This window comes from Schistosoma haematobium, chromosome ZW (assembly GCF_000699445.3).
Source record: "Schistosoma haematobium chromosome ZW, whole genome shotgun sequence".
In the NCBI taxonomy this organism is placed as follows: domain Eukaryota; kingdom Metazoa; phylum Platyhelminthes; class Trematoda; order Strigeidida; family Schistosomatidae; genus Schistosoma; species Schistosoma haematobium.
The window spans coordinates 26,766,874-26,786,346 of NC_067195.1; the positions used below are offsets into that span (position 1 = coordinate 26,766,874).

At 34.5% G+C, this 19,473-nt stretch overlaps 2 protein-coding genes across 3 annotated transcripts in view; one reads left to right on the forward strand and one right to left on the reverse strand.

The window, feature by feature from the left end:
* Nucleotides 1–2,252: 2,252 nt before the first annotated feature.
* Nucleotides 2,253–19,473, reverse strand: part of RMC1 (Regulator of MON1-CCZ1 complex) — a 54,200-nt gene continuing 36,979 nt past the window's right edge. The window contains exons 20-23 of one of the 2 annotated variants that reach the window (XM_051210860.1): nucleotides 18,577–19,313; nucleotides 16,040–18,262; nucleotides 14,525–14,914; nucleotides 10,306–10,492 (exon numbers count right to left, since the gene is read on the reverse strand). In XM_051210860.1, coding sequence (XP_051070877.1) covers nucleotides 19,258–19,313 — 56 coding nt within the window. In that variant the 3' untranslated portion in view covers nucleotides 10,306–10,492; nucleotides 14,525–14,914; nucleotides 16,040–18,262; nucleotides 18,577–19,257. Of the gene's footprint in view, nucleotides 6,565–10,305; nucleotides 10,493–14,524; nucleotides 14,915–16,039; nucleotides 19,314–19,473 lie in introns of those variants that run through there. The other variant, XM_051210859.1, reaches the window with a different exon arrangement.
* GLRA3 (Glycine receptor subunit alpha-3) lies at nucleotides 12,954–15,190 on the forward strand (the record flags this gene model as incomplete). Its single annotated transcript, XM_012945930.3, has 1 exon — nucleotides 12,954–15,190. The coding sequence occupies one exon, from the start codon at nucleotides 12,954–12,956 to the stop codon at nucleotides 14,487–14,489; it is 1,536 nt and encodes a 511-aa protein (XP_012801384.1). The 3' UTR covers nucleotides 14,490–15,190.

The window sequence follows — 19,473 nt, forward strand, 5'->3', positions numbered from 1 at the left end:
TGTTGACTGGGACGTGAGAATGAGGTCTCAGATGCATCTAGCGTGGGACCTGAAGAAGATTTAAGGATCCCGCTAGGTTTGATAGGCCTAGCATTGAATCTCAGGGTGTCAGATAGGGCACTGCCATCGACGTGTGCTGGTTTGAGACGATCAGTGCTGACGATCTCGACGCGGCCTTGTCGATCAACCTTGAAGGTCTTTTCGTGACGAGCGATCACGTGAAAAGGGCCTTCGTAAGGTTGTTGCAAAGGTTTGCGTACCGAATCTACTCGTACAAAAACATGTGAACAGGTAGATAACTCTCGAGGGAGAGCGACCTGTCGATGTTGTATTCGAGTTGACACCGGAGACAGCGTTCACATAAATGCAGACAGTCGACGGACGTTGTCTGATTTATCGAAATTAGGTCTGCTCCGTGGTGTGAAGAATTCTCCGGGCAGACGCAATGTCGTGCCGTATACAAGTTCAGCGGCGGAACATTGTATATCTGCCATCAGGCTCGTTTGAATACCTTAGAGGACGAGTGATAAGGTTTCGTACCAGTTGTCGTTCTCGTGTGCTCGTAGAGCACTTTTAAGTTGGCAACGAAACCGTTCAACTTAACCATTTGATGCTGGGAGGTAGACGTTAATGCTTATGCGAACGCATTCCGTACCAAACAGCCGGGTCAGCGAGGAGAATAGTTAATAAGGGGAAATTTCTCGAATAAAGCGTGGGATTCATCGTCACGCGAATAATAAGTGACAAGGATTCGGTACACATACATGTGAGTCTATTATATTAATACTATTCTTATCGTTATCCGTCATGTCGAGTATATTATGTATTAAAAAATATGAAAATATACGACAGACGTGGATAGATAAATCATAAACTCACCGAATTGGCTTCTTTGGAAGATTTGACCAGAGGTTGAGGCGTGTTCCAAAATACGGCTCACCAGTTGTAGCGTGGCGTCGAGTTGAGATTAACTATGAACACCGCTACCAAGAAACACGTGCCAAATAAATCAGAAGGCGAGGGTTGAACGTAACCAATGAAATCCATAAAATCCCCGAGAAGTCAAATATCAGAAGACAGTTAATGGACCAAATCGAGATATATTCGCTGGCGATCTCGTGGTATCGAAAGGATACCGAGATCGTGCCAGAATACAAGCTTGGTTACAGAACGTAACCGAATTCGCGCGAAGTTACAATCAAAGTGTAAGTAAAAGAAACGAAGCACAAAATAGCTGTCATTAGCACAGTCAAACAAAAGCACATTAGAACAAGCACTGGTACAGTTGGTTATAATAATAATTGTTTTTATTAAACCAGTCGTGTTCTCGTGATAAATGTGAGTCACTACAAGAGCAAGGTGATGAAGTTATAAAACAAGTTCTCATTAGAAAGTGGGTGGGTAGTGATAATAAATTTAAAGCAGTTGTTCTGATATTATCCAAGAAATGCTAACAAAGACTGTTAGTGTAGCAGTGGCCTCCATAGAATTCAGCTTGAACATCCCTTAAAAGAAAAAGGAGTATCTTGAAAATAAGATGGTGAACACCAACCAAATCACACTTAATAAAGGAGTTCTGGAAGAGGTGGAAACCTTTAAGCACTCGGGGAGCATCATTGATAAAAACACGATCTGATGCAAGTACCTAGAAACAAATTGACGAAGCAAGGGCAACATTTCTATAATTAAAGAATATCTGGAACTCAAAACAACTGTCACTCAAGACCAAAGTCAGAAATTATAACACTAATGTGCAAATAGTTCTATTGTACTGAGCTGAAACGTGAGCGATTGTCATCACCATCACCAAGAGATTACACGTATTCATAAGGAACTGTCTAAGCATGATTCTACAAATCCATTGATCATAGACCAGTATGAAAAGCACTCGGGAACAACTGGGAAGGGGTCCAAGACAAGGTTCGTTGGAGATTTCTGATCGATAGCCTATACCTCAGTTCAGATGGCTTAAAAAACAGCCAAAAAGCAATACACAGAGTCAACTTACAGGTTTCCAAATCAGTTAAAGGTTTAACGGTTTTCGGATAAGGTAAATGATACTCATTATTCTTTAAAGTTCTTTCAACCTAATAGGTGAAAAGCAAAACAGAACTGTTCTTATCGTTGAAAAAAAATCTTGGTTTTTATTCATTGAACGATCGCTTTCCTGTTCGCCAGTTCTTCCGTCCTACAATCGCTCGTCAGCCGATCAGTCTCACGATTTAAACCGCTATTTATCGAAAGTGTAAACCCTTTCTAGCGGGGGGCTCCTGTAGTGACTCACATTTATCACGAGAACACGACTGGTTTAATAAAAACAATTATTATCATAACCAACTGTACCAGTGTTTGTTTTAATGTGCTTTTGTTTGACTGTGCTAATGACGGCTATTTTGTGCTTCCATTCATATAGACACACCTTTGATTGTGACTTCGCGCGAATTCGGTTACGTTCTGTAACCAAGCTTGTATTCTGGCACGATCTCGGTATCCTTTCGATACCACGAGATCGCCAGCGAATATATCTCGATTTGGTCCATTAACTGTCTTCTGATATTTGACTTCTCGGGGATTTTATGGATTTCATTGGTTACGTTCAACCCTCGCCTTCTGATTTATTTGGCACGTGTTTCTTGGTAGCGGTGTTCATAGTTAATCTCAACTCGACACCACCCTACACTCTCATGAAATTTCCTGTTCAATAATATCTGTATTTCTAAGAAAGTATTTTACCGATTACTATTTATGTTAATGTTGGTGTAAAGACCAGTAAATATTGTAACGAACATTTTGACAACGGTGAGCCCGAGCAATCGCGATATTGCTACTTCAAATTAATTCATGTGTATTCCGTAATTCTAAATGCTTTAAATGTAGTGAGTTTGGATATATTCAGTCAGTCTGTAATACAACTGATAAGTCTTCTAATTGAACTCTAGATTAGGTTCCTAAGCTCTTCTATTAACTCCCAAGTTAAATCTACACAGTGATTTGAACATGAGAGAAAAGGCGCGAAATATGGAATGAAATGCCTTACTCCATAGGTTCGTTCATGTACAGAAAATCTAGGGGTTTTATAGTATTTTGGATGTCCTTAGGTTTCCGGGAAATTATTGCATGCTGCTAAACATAGTAGCAGTATAAGTAACCATCCAATCAGGATCTCGACATGTGACTCCCCACTTTCTAGATGTAGGATTTAATTTGTCCTACAGATATACTACTAGAACCGTAAACGCGATACTGGTGACCCCGGAGTCTATTTGAAAGCTATGGTCAGAACAAGGACAACTTGGCTTCAAACTTCATCTGTTTCTGAACGTAAAAAGATTAGCTTAGTACAATAAATAAGGAAATTACAGTCATTAAGTGGGACGCACAAACATATCAACTGGTATTGAGTGTCTTATCAAAATGAATAAAAATTATGATTCACATTAATACAATAGGATAATGGTGTCCTTCAGTTGGTAGGACACATGCAACAGGGATAGACTACAGACACATAAGACCAGATTGACGTAGTGGGAGCTTAAACAACGAATTAATTGGTTAGTTATGAACATAATAACATATATGTATTTGTGTAACTAATGTAAAGCGTAACATTGTTAGCATAGCAACTGCAATATTTAATTAAAAAACCGATGTGCGGTATGTGTTTGATGTGTACGAGAGGCACTGTTCGTCCTTGATCTGTCTAAACAATAATAATAATAATATACAGGAGAGAATTCTCTTGATAATGGTTAATACGCTGACACGACAGGCTTGTTGGTTTAACCTTGAGGCTAGAAATAGGTGAGCTTGAATTAGGACTAACAGCCTTAGTCAGGAAGGGACGAATACTATTTTTTCACCTGATTGGTTAACAAGCGAGAGAGAGGACGATTAAACAGAAACAATACTCGATATATTCCCGACTCAGATTAGTTTAAGAAGATACATCAATAAATGGATGAATAACACGGCCACAACAAGTAAACAATTACAGTAGTATTCTTGTGTCCAAACTGGGCATTAGGGTAGGAAAATAGAGTAACAAAGGTTACGTTTAAATTACAATAGCTTTGGAACAGAAAAAGGTATGATAGTAAATCAAACAACGAACGAAATCTTATAGTTTGTAGAATAAAAGAGGGACAAAATTAAATGTTTTTAATGTACAGGATTTGAAATCACTGAAACAATGACCCCAAAAATAACTTCCGTTGGTTGCAATGGCTTCTTTATTTCGCTGTTCACATCAGGCACACATATTTAAATCTTAAATCAAAACGAAACCAATAATGATTATGTGGCTACTATGCAGAAGCTATACAGCTCAGTGATTCTGTACTCTGATTAGCCTATACCTGAAGCGATAGATACTTCAGTACAGTTTACGGGATAAAGCATACCAGACAACGTCAAGTGTTGAGAAGAAAAAGCAACGAAGAAAGTGCTTGACTTTGAAATCATTTATTCGGATAAAATATGAAAAAGAATCGTAAATGAATCAATGCATTAATAATCTGTCAAAAGTCAGGTTAAATTCTATTATTTAGTAGTTTTTGAAATAGTTTATAAAACGTGTTTTCGGTTTCAAGGATAAAAACTCATCTTAGGCTCTAATACGAAAAGATACCAAGTGTAACAGAAAAACGTTGGTTCATTTACATCTTGGATCTCCTGGCTACTAGTTATTTTAACAATTGTTATATACATAAATAATTTGATTCCGCTTAGGAATAATAAAATATACTGTATGAATAAGAGTAATTGGTGTAATAATCGGGTAGTTGTGTTCTTCATCCAGTTGTTTGTTATATTATACACATTTGAATTATACTAGATCACAACCAACAAGGCCTATTTTCATATTATTGTAGTGTATCGTTTTCTTAGAATAAATAGATGTAATCACATGTACTGTCTTAGAAATTATACTTCTTCACAATTCGTTTTAAAATATATCTTAGTTAAAGCTATTCACCATTTTACCTTCTGTAAACTATCTTTATTATTGGTCGGTTTGTAAGTTTTCAGTCTGGTATTTAGTGATCACAGACAGTCATAGTTTAAGAGATAAAAAGAAATAGGATTGTTTATTATTCGTGATAGCAACTATGTTTTTAAAGATCACATTAAATAATAACGAGCCGCAAATTTAGACTACTGGATAAGTGGAAAATTAACTACAATTTCAGTATAACCGGTTCATTGGCAAATATATTTGGCAAACTTGTGTTCGTCAACAAATCAGTCCGCTTTAGCTCCTAGTAATAAGAAACTAATTCAGGTGTAAATAAAACTTTTAAACAAATACTTCAAACTAAACATTACTCTAAAATGTTTGAATTTCAGAAAGATGGTAAATTATCTAGTATTGGACTCCTCAGCAGTGCGAATCCACGGTCCTGCATACGGGACTCGAAACCAGGACCTTCGATTTCGAAAGCGAACGCCTAACCTATAAACCACTGAGGCAATGGGTTTGAGTACTGTGTGTGTGATCTCTGATTCGCACTGCTGAGGATTCCAGTACTAGGACGAAACGGCCGTCTATTGCTTCTAGGTTTCAATGGTGATCTAGCTTAGATCGATTCATCAATTCAACTATTAAAAATGTAAATTTATTTATTATTGTCATGACTCTTTCTCTGTTAATTACCACGTGATCAAATCACCAATTAGAACACCAACTTTTCTGACCTTGGCACTGTGCCTAACTAATGATGTGTTAACCGGTACGAACATCTGCTCCATATTGCCATTTTACTCCAATTTTCAACTGTTATGTCTAACTTTTTAAAAATAGAAGCGTTGTATTCAGTAAATACAAACTTATTTGCTTTGATGGCGATAAAGGAGGTCATGACATGGTTAACAGGACCGTAGTAGTATTTTCACTAAAAAGCTAAGCGAGCGCGTAGACCGATGTACGGTACCATATAGAGTACTCTTATGTTACTAGTGTTCCATTAGGTACGTAAAGGCATTGCTTGTATATCATAGGGCATTTGAGCAAGAAACTATGAGATTAAACACAGGGATGGTTAGGATATGCGTAACGCATATTCATCCAACAACTACAGTGACACGTCATGGTGGCTGGAGTAGGTTGTAAGGCCCTGGTCTGTAGGTTTTCCAAGAAAATAACGAAAATGTGTACTATATCACTTAAATTTATTACATATGAACTAGATGCTGAGAGGCTCGTGTCTCATAAATTTCTTACGACGGTTAACCTGATAAAACAAAAAAGTATAAGATTTACAAACTTATTCAGGAATAGTTCCATTAACAATGGAATATCAAACAAACATTTACACAAGGTTTCCATTTAAAACTCGCATTCGTAATGTTAAGCTGTGGTCTTTGTTATTTTTTAAATTGAAAGGTGAAAGAAGAAACTCATATATATTGGGAGTGGTCGTGAAACTAAAGTGAACGTTCAAAATACTTTTAATAAGCTTTGGAGAAGCTGTTGTTAGTTAAGTCTTCCGTAAACAGTTTCATAGGGCTATAGTTGTAACGACGAAGCAGTTTGTAAGATCAGTGAGGGTTCACTCATGTTGCATTCTAAACGGAAAAAAATAGTAATGGCTTTAGTCAAAAATATGGAATAGGCAAATAAACAGATTACATGTTTTTAAGCAAAGAATTTACACAACTGTGATTTACCCTGCGTTCATGAATATTAGTTTAAGATTAGGTCAGCTACTACAACCTGTGCGAAGCATAGTATATGCTTGGTAACGTATTATGCAGCTTTTATCATTTTCCTCCCATTTAGTGTTCTGTTGCATCTGAGTCTGATTTTACGGGAAGATATACAAGTAGAGTTAGTGTCTGATAAACTAAAATTTCCAGTTGTCAAAAAGATTTTTAATGTTTGTCCACAACCGGCTTCATTTAATTAAGACGCAGAACACTCCTCCTCCAGGACTGCATACTGCTGTTTTGCAGGAAAGTAAAAACACAGACACTTAGCTGTCCAGCTGTAGATGTTAACTCTTGGGAAATTGCTTAGTGGTAGAAATATGGTCAGAGCTAGACGTACAGTCTACAAATAAACACAAAACAAACTTATCACTTTTTTTCAAAATGAACACTATCTTATAATACATGACAACAACAGCGTCCAAGATACTTTTTTTCTATTTGCAAGCAGACTTATTTGAGATGGGAGTCGCTTCAGTTTTTATGTCGTTTTTATTAAAAGCCAAGTTATTACAATGGGTCCATATAACTATTACGTTACGTGTAACTTATTAACGAAATGAATTAGTGATATCTTAGGGCTAGTGGAAATACGATATGATACATTAATATAACACCCTCGTGATTCCTCCTGTTCTGCGCATATTCTAAGCTCTCAACTTCAGCTTCCTGGAGCTATATACGCTATGATGCATACATCATTTCACACTGATCGTTTTCTAGTTGTGACGCTTAGGCATTCTAACGGAAATAAGTGAGCAGCTCTACTTATTAAATTAATTTGGTTTATTACATGTTCCAAGCACTATACTTAAGAATAGTATAATTATATCGACTAAACTCAATTGTACGATAACCAAGAATACTAAACTAAGTAGTTGTCATAATTATTGTGTAATTTACACAGACATGTTACTCAAAGTAGTTAAATGTAGATAGTTAAGCCTATAAACCCAAAACACGAACTATAATCCAGTAAGACTGAAGACAACAGTCATTTACGTATAAAAACATAGTTTACAGCACAACAAACCTTTCTCCAACAGCATTGTTCATTGACTGTCCACTTAAAAAAAACACAACGATTTGATTAGGCTTACTATGACTTAAGATATCATTCCAGCATGCAATGCATGTCCAGCATAACACAGTTGGATGTGGCAAATGAAAAGTACAGTCAGAACAAAATTCACAGCATAACCTAGCTTTTTTCACAAAAAATACATTATCATATGACAAATTAGATGACTACATGAATGTAAACATGACCGTTATTCCAATTTGCAATACATTAGGTTGACGTGATAATGTTGAGTTTAAAACCACCCGAATAACTTGAGAATAGTAAATAGTACAATATTAGCCAATAGATCAAATGAAAGCTTACAATGTAAATACTTGTATATACTCTAGTTACTTAGTAGTTATCCAATAAGAATATATGTAATAACAGTCTATAAATAATCCCTATCAGTTATCATTTGTTTATTCTTCTTTAGGATATAACAATTATTAACTGCATAATCTTGTGTAAAAGATGAAATACATATTTAAAAAGAAATTTGTTGATGACTTTATTTTCACAAGCTGTGTAATCAAAACTTCATTGAATTTAACAAAACAGAATGTATACAGAAATGATTCGAAGCCAATTTATTAAATCGTTCTTTCAGTGAAAAATGGTGTATATGGTTATAATGAGCAATCACTTTTAAAACATTTAAAGCAATCACTATTTTGTTGGTATCTTATGAAATTCAGCCACAGTAGGACTACTATCAATTTATGTATATAAAATAATTAGTGTGATGACCATATCTTATTTGTCAGAACATTTACAAACATAATGAATGGAATGCATGGAGTACAGTTTATATTATTGTGTAGTATAAAATAATGAGTAAATGTAACTCGAAAATATGGGGATCTAAGAGCACGAATGTCAAAGATATGCGACAAGATATAAAGTTTTAATGTGACCTTATTTAGGCAAATGGTGGAGGGTTACTGAAAATGATAAATGGCAATTAACTTAAAATAATGTAATAATAGTAATAACAATATTAATAATAGTCATAAAATGAATCAACTCAGCAAAATTTAGTGGGACAAGTTCGGGTGTAATGAGTTAAAAAGAATAAGATCACATATAACTTGATGATCAAAACAAGAAAAAAATAAAATAATGGGATGTGAAAGAAAATACGTATTGTCAAATACTGCTTCGTGAACAAGCTACCTACTTAACTCCATATAAGCAGATATATACACAATGGCAAATGGGTGAATACAGTTTTGACGGACTGTAACGTGTAATAAATTAACATTTCCTTGACAATTATAACCTAATTTGTCAAAATTGTTTCCAGTACACTTTGATCGGTGATAAAACTAAACGTGAATTCCACAATTGTTTATACGAGGTTTATAAATATGATTATTGATAAAACAAGATAATGTGTAAATTTAAAATCATAAATGCTTTACTATTTGTTGTCAGAAATGTCTGTCACAATTACACAAAACATCAGTTGTGGAGATGCTTTAATCAATGGCTTTTGATCACTCAGGAAGACATGTATATATGAAACCCAATCTCTATTAACGCGAGTCCCAAAAGGCAAGCGTTAAAGAGAAACTTTATAAAATTATAAAATGATGCCACCAATATATTAAATGAACTAAAATAATAAGTCAATAGCGAGCATTAAAAGGGATTCACAAAGGCGGGCAGATGAAAAATAACTATTAATTCGTTATAAAATGATTTAATTAGGTAGTCGGTACAGTTGCAAGTGATAGGGAAAATAAAGATAGTTAACTAAACTACTACTTTCGAATAAATTAAGCATTGGGTAGATTGTTATAAATAAATAAATAATATATTTGTAATATCCCAACGAGTAGAAAATTAGATTTTCTGACGTTTCGTGACTTAGTGTCAGTCACTTCTTCAGAGAATAAATAACCAAATTAATATTAATCCAAGTTTAATTAATTTGGTTATTTATTCTCCGAAGAAGTGACTTACACTAAGTCGCGAAACGTCAGAAAATCTAATTTTCTACTCGTTGGGATATTACAAATATATTATTTATTTATTTATAAACTTACTTTACTTTACTTACTTACGCCTGTTACTCCCAATGGAGCATAGGCCGCCGACCAGCATTCTCCAACCCACTCTGTCCTGGGCCTTCTTTTCTAGTTCCATCCAATTCTTGTTCATTTTTCTCATGTTTATTTCCATTTCCCGGCGTAATGTGTTCTTTGGTCTTCCTCTTTTCCTTTGGCCTTGAGGATTCCATGTGAGGGCTTGTCTTGTGACGCAGTTAGGTGCTTTCATCAATGTGTGTCCTATCCACTTCCAGCGCTTCTTCCTGATTTCTTCCTCCGCTGGGATCTGGTTTGTTCTCTCCCACAGTACGTTGTTGCTAATAGTGTCCGGCCAACGGATCTGAAGTATTTTGCGTAAACAACTGTTAATAAACACCTGTATTTTCTGGATGATGGCTTTCGTAGTTCTCCAGGTTTCTGCCCCATACAGTAGAACTGTCTTGACATTTGTATTGAAAATCCTGACCTTGGTGTTGGTTGACAGTTGCTTTGAGTTCCAGATGTTCCTCAGTTGTAAATATGCTGCTCTTGCTTTGCCGATCCGCGCCTTCACATCTGCATCAGATCCACCCTGTTCATCAATGATGCTGCCCAAATATGTAAAGGTTTTTACATCTTCCAAATCTCCGTCAATTGTGATTGGATTGGTGCATGCATTTATAAACTACTACTAATTAATTGTAGTGAAAGTGATTGTATATAAAACAAATTAGTACCTATTTATTTTAAAATATATTATTTGATTAGAGTTCAAAGTGATGCAATTATATAAGAAGGCAACAATCTAAATTCAGGTTATAGTTTAATCTGCTTCATCTGAATGGGACTAAAATACATAAATTCACAGGAACCCTGAAGTTTCGATTGTAAATAGCTATCTTCAGAAAAGAGTGAAAGTGAATAACGACACAAAGATTTGGAGATGCATTCTCAAGTTATACGGCGAAATGTAGGTTGCACTGCTATACGCAGTATGATGTTGATATAAAACAGCTAACGGAATGCAATCACGTTTCAGGTAAAGCTAGAGTAAATAGGAGGAAATAAATCAGTAGAATAAATGGTTAAGCAGCCCCATCACTAGAAACAATATAACCAATAGTGGCAGGGTTATCCGACGGTTTATCGAATGCAGTTTCTGCACAACTTCCAGATATGAACCCAGTGAAAAATGACCATCAGACCCTTCCTATCAAACCCAGGTTAATTGAATGTATTACCTCTGTCTTCTGAATCTAAGACGACTATAAGAAAGGAGGATTTCCTTCTGTATGACACTGGGCAGGATGAAAATGAGTTTTTATCTTTTTTAGCATTCCGGCAAGTATATCCGAATGTATTTCACGAACATTGCTCGTTCCACTTGACGAATTATTTATGGTGGAAACTACATCGATCAGAAAACTCTAAGCAACAGATGAAAATTTTGCTTTGCGAGTCCGACAGTTAGCAGCATTAATTTCTGTACGAGCTACAGATGTCTGAATTGTATTTGACAATCTACCTGAGTTACAATTCTATGTAAATAATGGAGAGAAAATCAAAGTATTGATAAGTCACTTTGAAAAAAGTCCGGATTGAGAGACCGAAAGGATGCTGATGCCACGGACATCCTATTTCTAAGTTATACTGTGGAATATCTACGGTTAAGTTTGGGAATATATGCCTAAAGTGAACAGTGAGGTAGAGTGGTAGTATAGAGGCTTTATCCAACCCATTGATACTGCTCATTAAAACATATGGACATTCACTGATGTTCTAAACAAGGGAACAGAGTCTAAATACATACAAAATAGAACAGTTCGTTGGTGAGATGCAGCAGAGACAGAATTTGTCATTTAAGCACACTCCCACAAATATCACTAATTGTTGAGAAGTAAAACATATTCCATACGTTCTTCAATGAATTATTAGTATTCCTCTGAAACTGTTATTTACTGACCACACTTAAGCCTTTCCAAATACCGATCAGGTTGATGAAATTCAGAAATCTAGTTTTAGTTTACTGGAATAAGTGTTGTCTAGATTTCGTAAAAACTTCGAATTCCTTTAAAAGTAAAACTACTATTACCGAGGGTAATAGGTATTTTTGTTCAGATAGTCTAGTGGTCTAGCTATATTTTTCTGTCATAAATAGTGAAATTAACGAGTCATTCTTTTCAATAACAGTCTTTAGAATTATATGCTAGATGCATTTATAATTAACTTGGCACTGTATGCTTAGAATCTTCCATCTTTCTTGAATTATGACAAAAATGGTCTAATGGTTAAGTGCTCGCGCGGGGAACCAGTAGGTCCTGGGTTCGAATCACGCGGGGTGCGGGATCGTGGATGCGCACTGCTGAGGAGTCCCATACTAGGACTAGACGGCCATCCAGTGCTTCCAGGTTTCCCATGGTGGTCTAGCTTCAACTGACTCATGATTTCAATCTGTGAAGTTTCTAAAATCTCCACAAACCCGTTCTGATAAAAATAATTCCTTTTAATTATTGAAACCATTTGTACCATGGAATGGACAATATAGAGCACAGATAAACGCAATCCAAGTATCTCTGATGATGAACTCAAAAGACATACTCTGATAATGAAACACCTTCAACTAGTCAAGTGATTTCAAGCAATAAAATAACGATTTTCTTTTAAAAACTGACGGAAAAAGTGGTTTCTTCAGAGTAAAATAAGTATTTAAAAATAATGACTGATAAAACAATAGATTTTTATTTTGGTAGGCTAACTAAATGCCCAAGTTGGAATTGAGAAAGCGTCATTTTCACAATGAATTATATCTGTCTATGATTTTTGATGTTCATTTTAAAAGTACCACAGACTGAACTTGAAATATTTTTCAGATTTATTTTCTAGGCTAGTCAGAATGGTGGTTGTAATGATTTTACTATACAGGTGAGAAGGTTACTGTTAACTGGCCTAGTTTCATGAACCAATCAAAATGCTCTAAATTAAATCATCGTTTAGATTTGCCAACTTAAAGCGAAAGGTAGTCATCAAAGCGATTGGCTGTCTTAACTGGCTAAAACAAAAATTGATGTGAGCTGCATGGCCTAACTATTTAGGCAGCATAACTTTATTAGCTTTTCGACTGAACTAATTTTAATTCTTATAATTATCTTCAAATGCATATTCTTAATCATCAAATAATCTATTTCATATTATGCCCATTATACATATTTTACGACAGCAAATGTGCAGTTTTAGATGCTAGTTCAATTCGAGATGAAATTGTGGAAACATTATTCGCTAATTATCAGAGTCATGTTCGCCCTGGAGAGCTTATTCGTAACACAACAGTGGTAACAGTTTATATATCTGTATCAGCTATAACGTCTGTGGATGTACGTAATATGGAATACACTATTGATATGTTACTTCGTCAAGCATGGTATGATCCTAGACTAGCTTGGGATCAAATTGAGAAATTCAAACATTATACAAAAAACATTGTTTCTCCAGTTTTCAAAGAAAAAATATGGCTACCAGACTTGTTCTTTCGAAATGGTAAGGAAGGCCGATTACATAAAATGACTTGTGAGAACTTACTAATACGCATACAACCGAATGGTGAAATATTGTACAGTCAGAAGATCACCATGCGAATGGCCTGTCAGATGGAATTACGGACATTCCCTATGGATACACAGGAGTGCGACATGAATATTGGAAGTTATGGATATACATTAGAGCAAGTGAGCTTTGTGTGGAGAAACATATCACCTGTCACATTACCGGAGAATTTGCAGATATCGGAGTTTGACCCACCTGAAGTGGTCAGAGCTTATGACTGCACAAGCGGATACTCCACATCAACTGGACAATACACATGTTTAAACGCTACTTTTACGCTACAACGGCAGTTAGGTTACTGGTTGGCAAGTACCTATATACCGAATATTCTCATAATGGTTGTTTCATGGCTAAACTTTTGGGTTAGTTTAGAGGCGATTCCAGCCAGAGTAAATTTAAGTTTGTTAACGTTACTTGGTGTGATAACTCAGTCGACCAGTTACGCAAGTTCCCTTCCAAGGGTATCGTATATTAAAGCAATTGATATTTGGACAATAGCATGCATAACGTTTAATTCTGGAGTATTACTTGAATTTGCGATCGCTTCTCATCTTGCTAGGCGTCAAAAAGTATCTGAATGGCAGGTAGAAGTTCGGAAGCTAGTTAGACGTGAACTAGCGAGGTGGTGTTCTGCTTGCCAATTACAATATGCACAAAGGGGACCATCTGCGCTCTCAGCATACTCAGCTTCAAGCAGACCAAATGAGAAAGTTGGTGAATATATCAACTCGGTAGCTGCTGCTGCTTTCGCCATTCAGAATAGCCCTGTACTAGAAAGACCAAGTCCTCAAATGTCTGTTCGCTTAACAAAGTCAGGTTTAATGTCAATGGCTAATATTAAGTCCGGAAAACCAGATAAAGTTTCAAAGGGTGTTTTTTACGAATTAGTTACCAATGATTCTGCACTTACAGCTTTAGATACAACACAAAAGGATGCCCTTTTACCAACAAATGAACCACAACGCGTTAAAAAACCAGCGTCAATGTCGAAAATAGATAGTTATAGTCGATTCGTTTTTCCAGCATGCTTTTTACTTTACAATTGTTTTTATTGGCTTTATTATTTAGTGATTGTTAAGCATAAATAGAAAGATAAATAATGAATGAAAACTGTTTTCCATACCTCATAAATCATTCCTTCATTGTGCTGATATTTTGATGAACAAGAATTTTTATGTACTCCTCTAAATAAACCTTTGCTCAATTAGATCTCCATCGTGTCAACGGAAAGCAGGTAACTTATAATTTCAATTTTTTGCCTTTAATCAGTATTACTTGCATTAATTATCCATATTTAATGGGAAGTTGACTTGTTCTGCTATATAGTTTGAAACTTCAATTTCTCATTGAATAAGTTTGTTTTAAATTTTCAGATGAATCTTCCTTCATTTTCGTTAGTAATAAAAGTAGTATTAAATAGTGTACGATATTATTTTCAAAAATTTACCTGTCGGTACTTCATATTGCTTCGTTTATTGTAGTTTTTTCCTCTTCTAATAACTAGTTATAAAATCTTAATGGAAAAAGTTATAGTAACCATTATAGATATGTTCAGTGACATTTATCAAAATTAATTTATTTACAACTAAGTAGTAAATAGTTTAAAACAATTTATGGCCGCTATATCATTAAAAACTTAATTTTTGTAATATTTCCGGATATCCCATATATACACACTTATTGTATTCCATTCATTGCATTTACTCTAACATTTTTAGTGTACATATTTTATTCTTGTACCTAAATGCGATTTCTATTCAATCCTAGTATAACATATTTAAAAATACAATAAGGCGTTACGAAGTTGTTACCAAGGTCCCATATCGTGTTAAGGATAAATAATCTGCTATAAACAATGGATTGTGTTTATCACTCATATATGATATGATTAGCATATCACGAAAACAAGTAGGACTACTGGAAACGTAATGTTGACATATTTCCTGTTTCGGAGAATAAGAATCACATCATATCATTAAGAAGTACGATAAAAAAAACTCACGAAACTAACCGTATGACAGATATTCTTGTGTTTCAATATATAGTATTGAAGTATATATATTTCGGCTTTGGATATCCAGAATGTTGCTAAATGATTATTATGCAATCGAATTAACGTATCCTATGATTCCAACACTCATCGCAGTACTTTTGGATATCTTAAAGACATACCTTATGACGAAACATTGTTTCTTGATCAATCAATACATCACTGATTAAGAATTCGAAAAATCATTCTACATACATTGGTTATGATTAAAATTTTATAACAACGTTCACAGTGTCGATAGATAGTGCCTTATGGAGAAATAAGTTTGCTCGGTGAACCAGAAAATTTTCTAAACAAAACCACAGGTATTAATGATAACTTTTGGAATATGAGTGTTTAGCTGGTAGATGAGCATTATGTAGCGTACAAATAAAAAAGATAATCACAAAATAAAACTGAAAACGTTAACTTCAAGGATTTCCACAAACTTTCAGTTTTTCATCCTTATAAAAAATCGACTTGTATAATCTTGGGTCTTTTCTTAGGCAAACATAGAGTCGAATTTAACAAATAAGTCTAATAAAGTAAACTGACTGAGTTAAATAGTCACTCTATATTACCTCATTATCATCAAATGTATATACATACCTGGATTAAGAAGGAACAATTCAGGAGTGATTCAGAAAACCCATTTTACATTGTTGATTTTTGGTCTGAACTAATGAGAGTCGTAAAACCACCAGAAATCCAAGTTTTTAGGAACTACATTGCTACTCAATCGTACTGTGACAGGTTCGAATCTTATTGTTGATTTGCAATTAGCAGATTGGATATAAAGCAAAATTTTGCGTTTAGACAGCTAGAAAAAAAGACGAATATAGAGTATTTCTTATCAATTAAAGTGAGAAGAGAATAGCTACAGACGCTATCCTACTACAGTTTGTATTTTGATATGAAGAGCATTACTACACTACAGCTAACCATATGATAGTACAATCAGATTAGCCAATCAAGATATGATAACCTCATACAAGAAAACTACAGCCCTTTTTAATACAAAACGCTTAATAAGGTAGACATATTGTCGATGACTAATAAGGTAGTTTGAGACAAAAATTCAGGTTTGATTGCAATAAACAATTGGTTTGTCTTTAAATCTGATAAGTAATTAATTGTAGGGTTATGAAACACTATTCAAATTCTGGTGTCCCGCTATCAAAAAATCTCACGATCTTATTCGTAAGACTTTAATACGAAAATCAAAACTGAATCCAATTTTCTGATGACTAAACATCTCTCAAATAACTTAGTGACAATTATAAAATTACTCAGTTGCGCCAGTAGTTTAAGCCTATAAAATTGACTAAATAGAATTAAGTGGGTCTTGAGCGACGAATGATGAATGCAGTTATTTTTCTGATATTAGCAATCAATGAATAAAAGACAAACCCAAATATCGAAAAGAAAATTAAGGGGATCACGATAGTTAAAATTTGAAAATAATATTAAACGAAATCGGAGTAATGTTTGAGCTCTACATATTCTAGGCGATAGGCTCAGTAACTAAGATTATATGTGCGAAAATTAATAAGCGTAAAAGTAAGAAGAATGTACCAGATTCATGGTTGTTTATTCTAAAATTTAAAACGTCGCTGGAGTTCAATGAGAAAATATGTCTCGACACTATCTGAAAAATAATTACTTTGAAATATACATGCGATTTGGGAAAGCCATCTTGTTTTTGAAATATAACGACAAGTTAGTAATGCATCTACCATTCGACTATAATCACTATGAAATCCGAGTAAACTACATCAGTATAGTTCAACGGCTTAATCGCAGAAGGAAATTATCTTGAATACGACAATGTTTTTGATAAAATGTGCATAGAACCACGTGATGGTAAAACTCATGTAGTCCGTAATGCCAATGGAATTATAACACAAAATACTGCTCCTAACAGTACTTGTTCTCGAAGGACATATTCTGTTAGGAAGCAGTGGTCAAGAAACGGAAGTAGTTATTCGGACGCGGATCAGTTTACTTTGGACTTCCTTTGAAATATGAAAAAACTGAATGCTAAGTTATCCCGTTTAAAGTATTATGCTGAATCTGGCATAATACTCCATATTTGACATACCTCTAACTGGAACAAGTTCCTCTTAATAGTACTTACAATTCTATTTACCCATTTACGCAACCAATCACATAGACGTTCCCTTTATTTGGGTACATCCCGACAATTTATTAAGTTATTTAGTAGCATATTTGTTAGGTATCTAATTTGGACAAGTCATTTTTGTATCAACCTACATAAATAGAAACACAGCGTAGTTAACTCCTTATCAGTAACTGCAATAATTCAGTATAAACTCGCTACTTAGTAACTGGTGAGTGAAATTGGAATTACGCTGTAACGATGCCACAAGAAAATTCCCATTTTGTTGTGCGAATATATTCGTTCTTGCTACATAGAAATACGGCTGACATATAGCATAACTGGCTCCTAACAATAATGAAGTTGATTCCTTTTTCATTTTCTGTTCAAAAGCAGTGTTTTATCTGAATGTAGTGGACCACACATTACTACCGTGACAAAAATTCGATGGTAATTCGGTATGTCATTATTTCTAATTATTTTAAATTTAGACAGTGAAACGAGACAGAAATGCTCTTTTTACCATAACGTGATTTGTCTAGTGTTTGAAAACTTGGACCTTGAATCACTTATCTCCAGAAACCTACTCTTGAACCCCGAAACGAAAAAACAAAACAGCGGAATTATGGAAGAAGTTTTACTTTCAAGGTTAGTTTATATACATAATATATGGGTGTTTATAATGTTACGTGGCCTTGATATTCTAGAGGCTTCTGGAAAACAAGATAAAATTGGTAATTAACTAAACGGAGGAAAACAATACAACTTGTCGTTTTTCAAAGTTCTAGTGGTAATTTTTAAGGAATGTTGATAATGGAAGTATTTTCAGCATTTTTCCAGTCTCTAAAGACAATTTCGAGAGCTCTTATCAGATAAATCTGATATTTTGGACACTTATTTCTACATTTCGGAATTCTTAACACAAAATAATGCACTTAACCGGGGAGTGGGTATTTATTTCACAGAGAAATCATAGATATTTCAATACGTATTTGTAAGATGACTTTTAGTAAATAACTTAACCCACCTTACTAGATTAACATTTCGATTTCCAAAGATTGATACCAGAATTTGTACTTGTAACGTTTGAATTCAAGCAATAAAATAGAAAAATATAGTTCAAGTGATGCTTGATAAATGAATTTTACTAATTCTATTAGGTCAGTATGAACTGAGTCAAGTGTATTGACGATAGAAACAACTACAAACAAAACTATCAACAATGAATATTTAGACCACTCTAATGAATATGTGAAACATTTAGCTACAAACTGCAAATGAAGCGTAGGTCTAAGTTTACAGAAACGATTCAAAATGTTGTTAAGATAGTTTATGTATACCAAATTTTTCAGGTTAGTTGTTATCAGTAACGATAAGATCTCAATCGTCCCGTTACATAACGCTTTTAATTAGCGCTACTGAGATTACTTTTTAAGATCTATGACAGAGTCGTCAACAAGAAAACAAATTACTTGGACAAAAGCAGTTTTTACTATGGTAAACGTTATATTATGGCATATTGAAGCAAACGAAACGTTTATTAATTTACAAATTCAACACAACGTATACTTTATTGGATGCATCATGGTGTAGTACGCTTACAAAAATGAAACAACTGAAAAGAGAAAAAAGATATAGTTATATACGAGTTCACAGAATAAGGGTTAAGAAGACATTCATTTTCTTTTATATGAAATTGCAGTTCAAATTAAGCGGACGGAAACAGGTCACTAAAGTGTTCGGTACAATATTTACGGCATTCATCTGGAAAAAAAACCGATAGAAGATATGCATCTCAAGGATAATTATGCGAATGTATAACCAAGATTGCATTATAATGGCTGTGTAAAGACCTAGGCCAAACTATTCTTACATCCCTTTAAGATATACATTGATCTGAATAAAATCAGGTTTTAGCTAAATG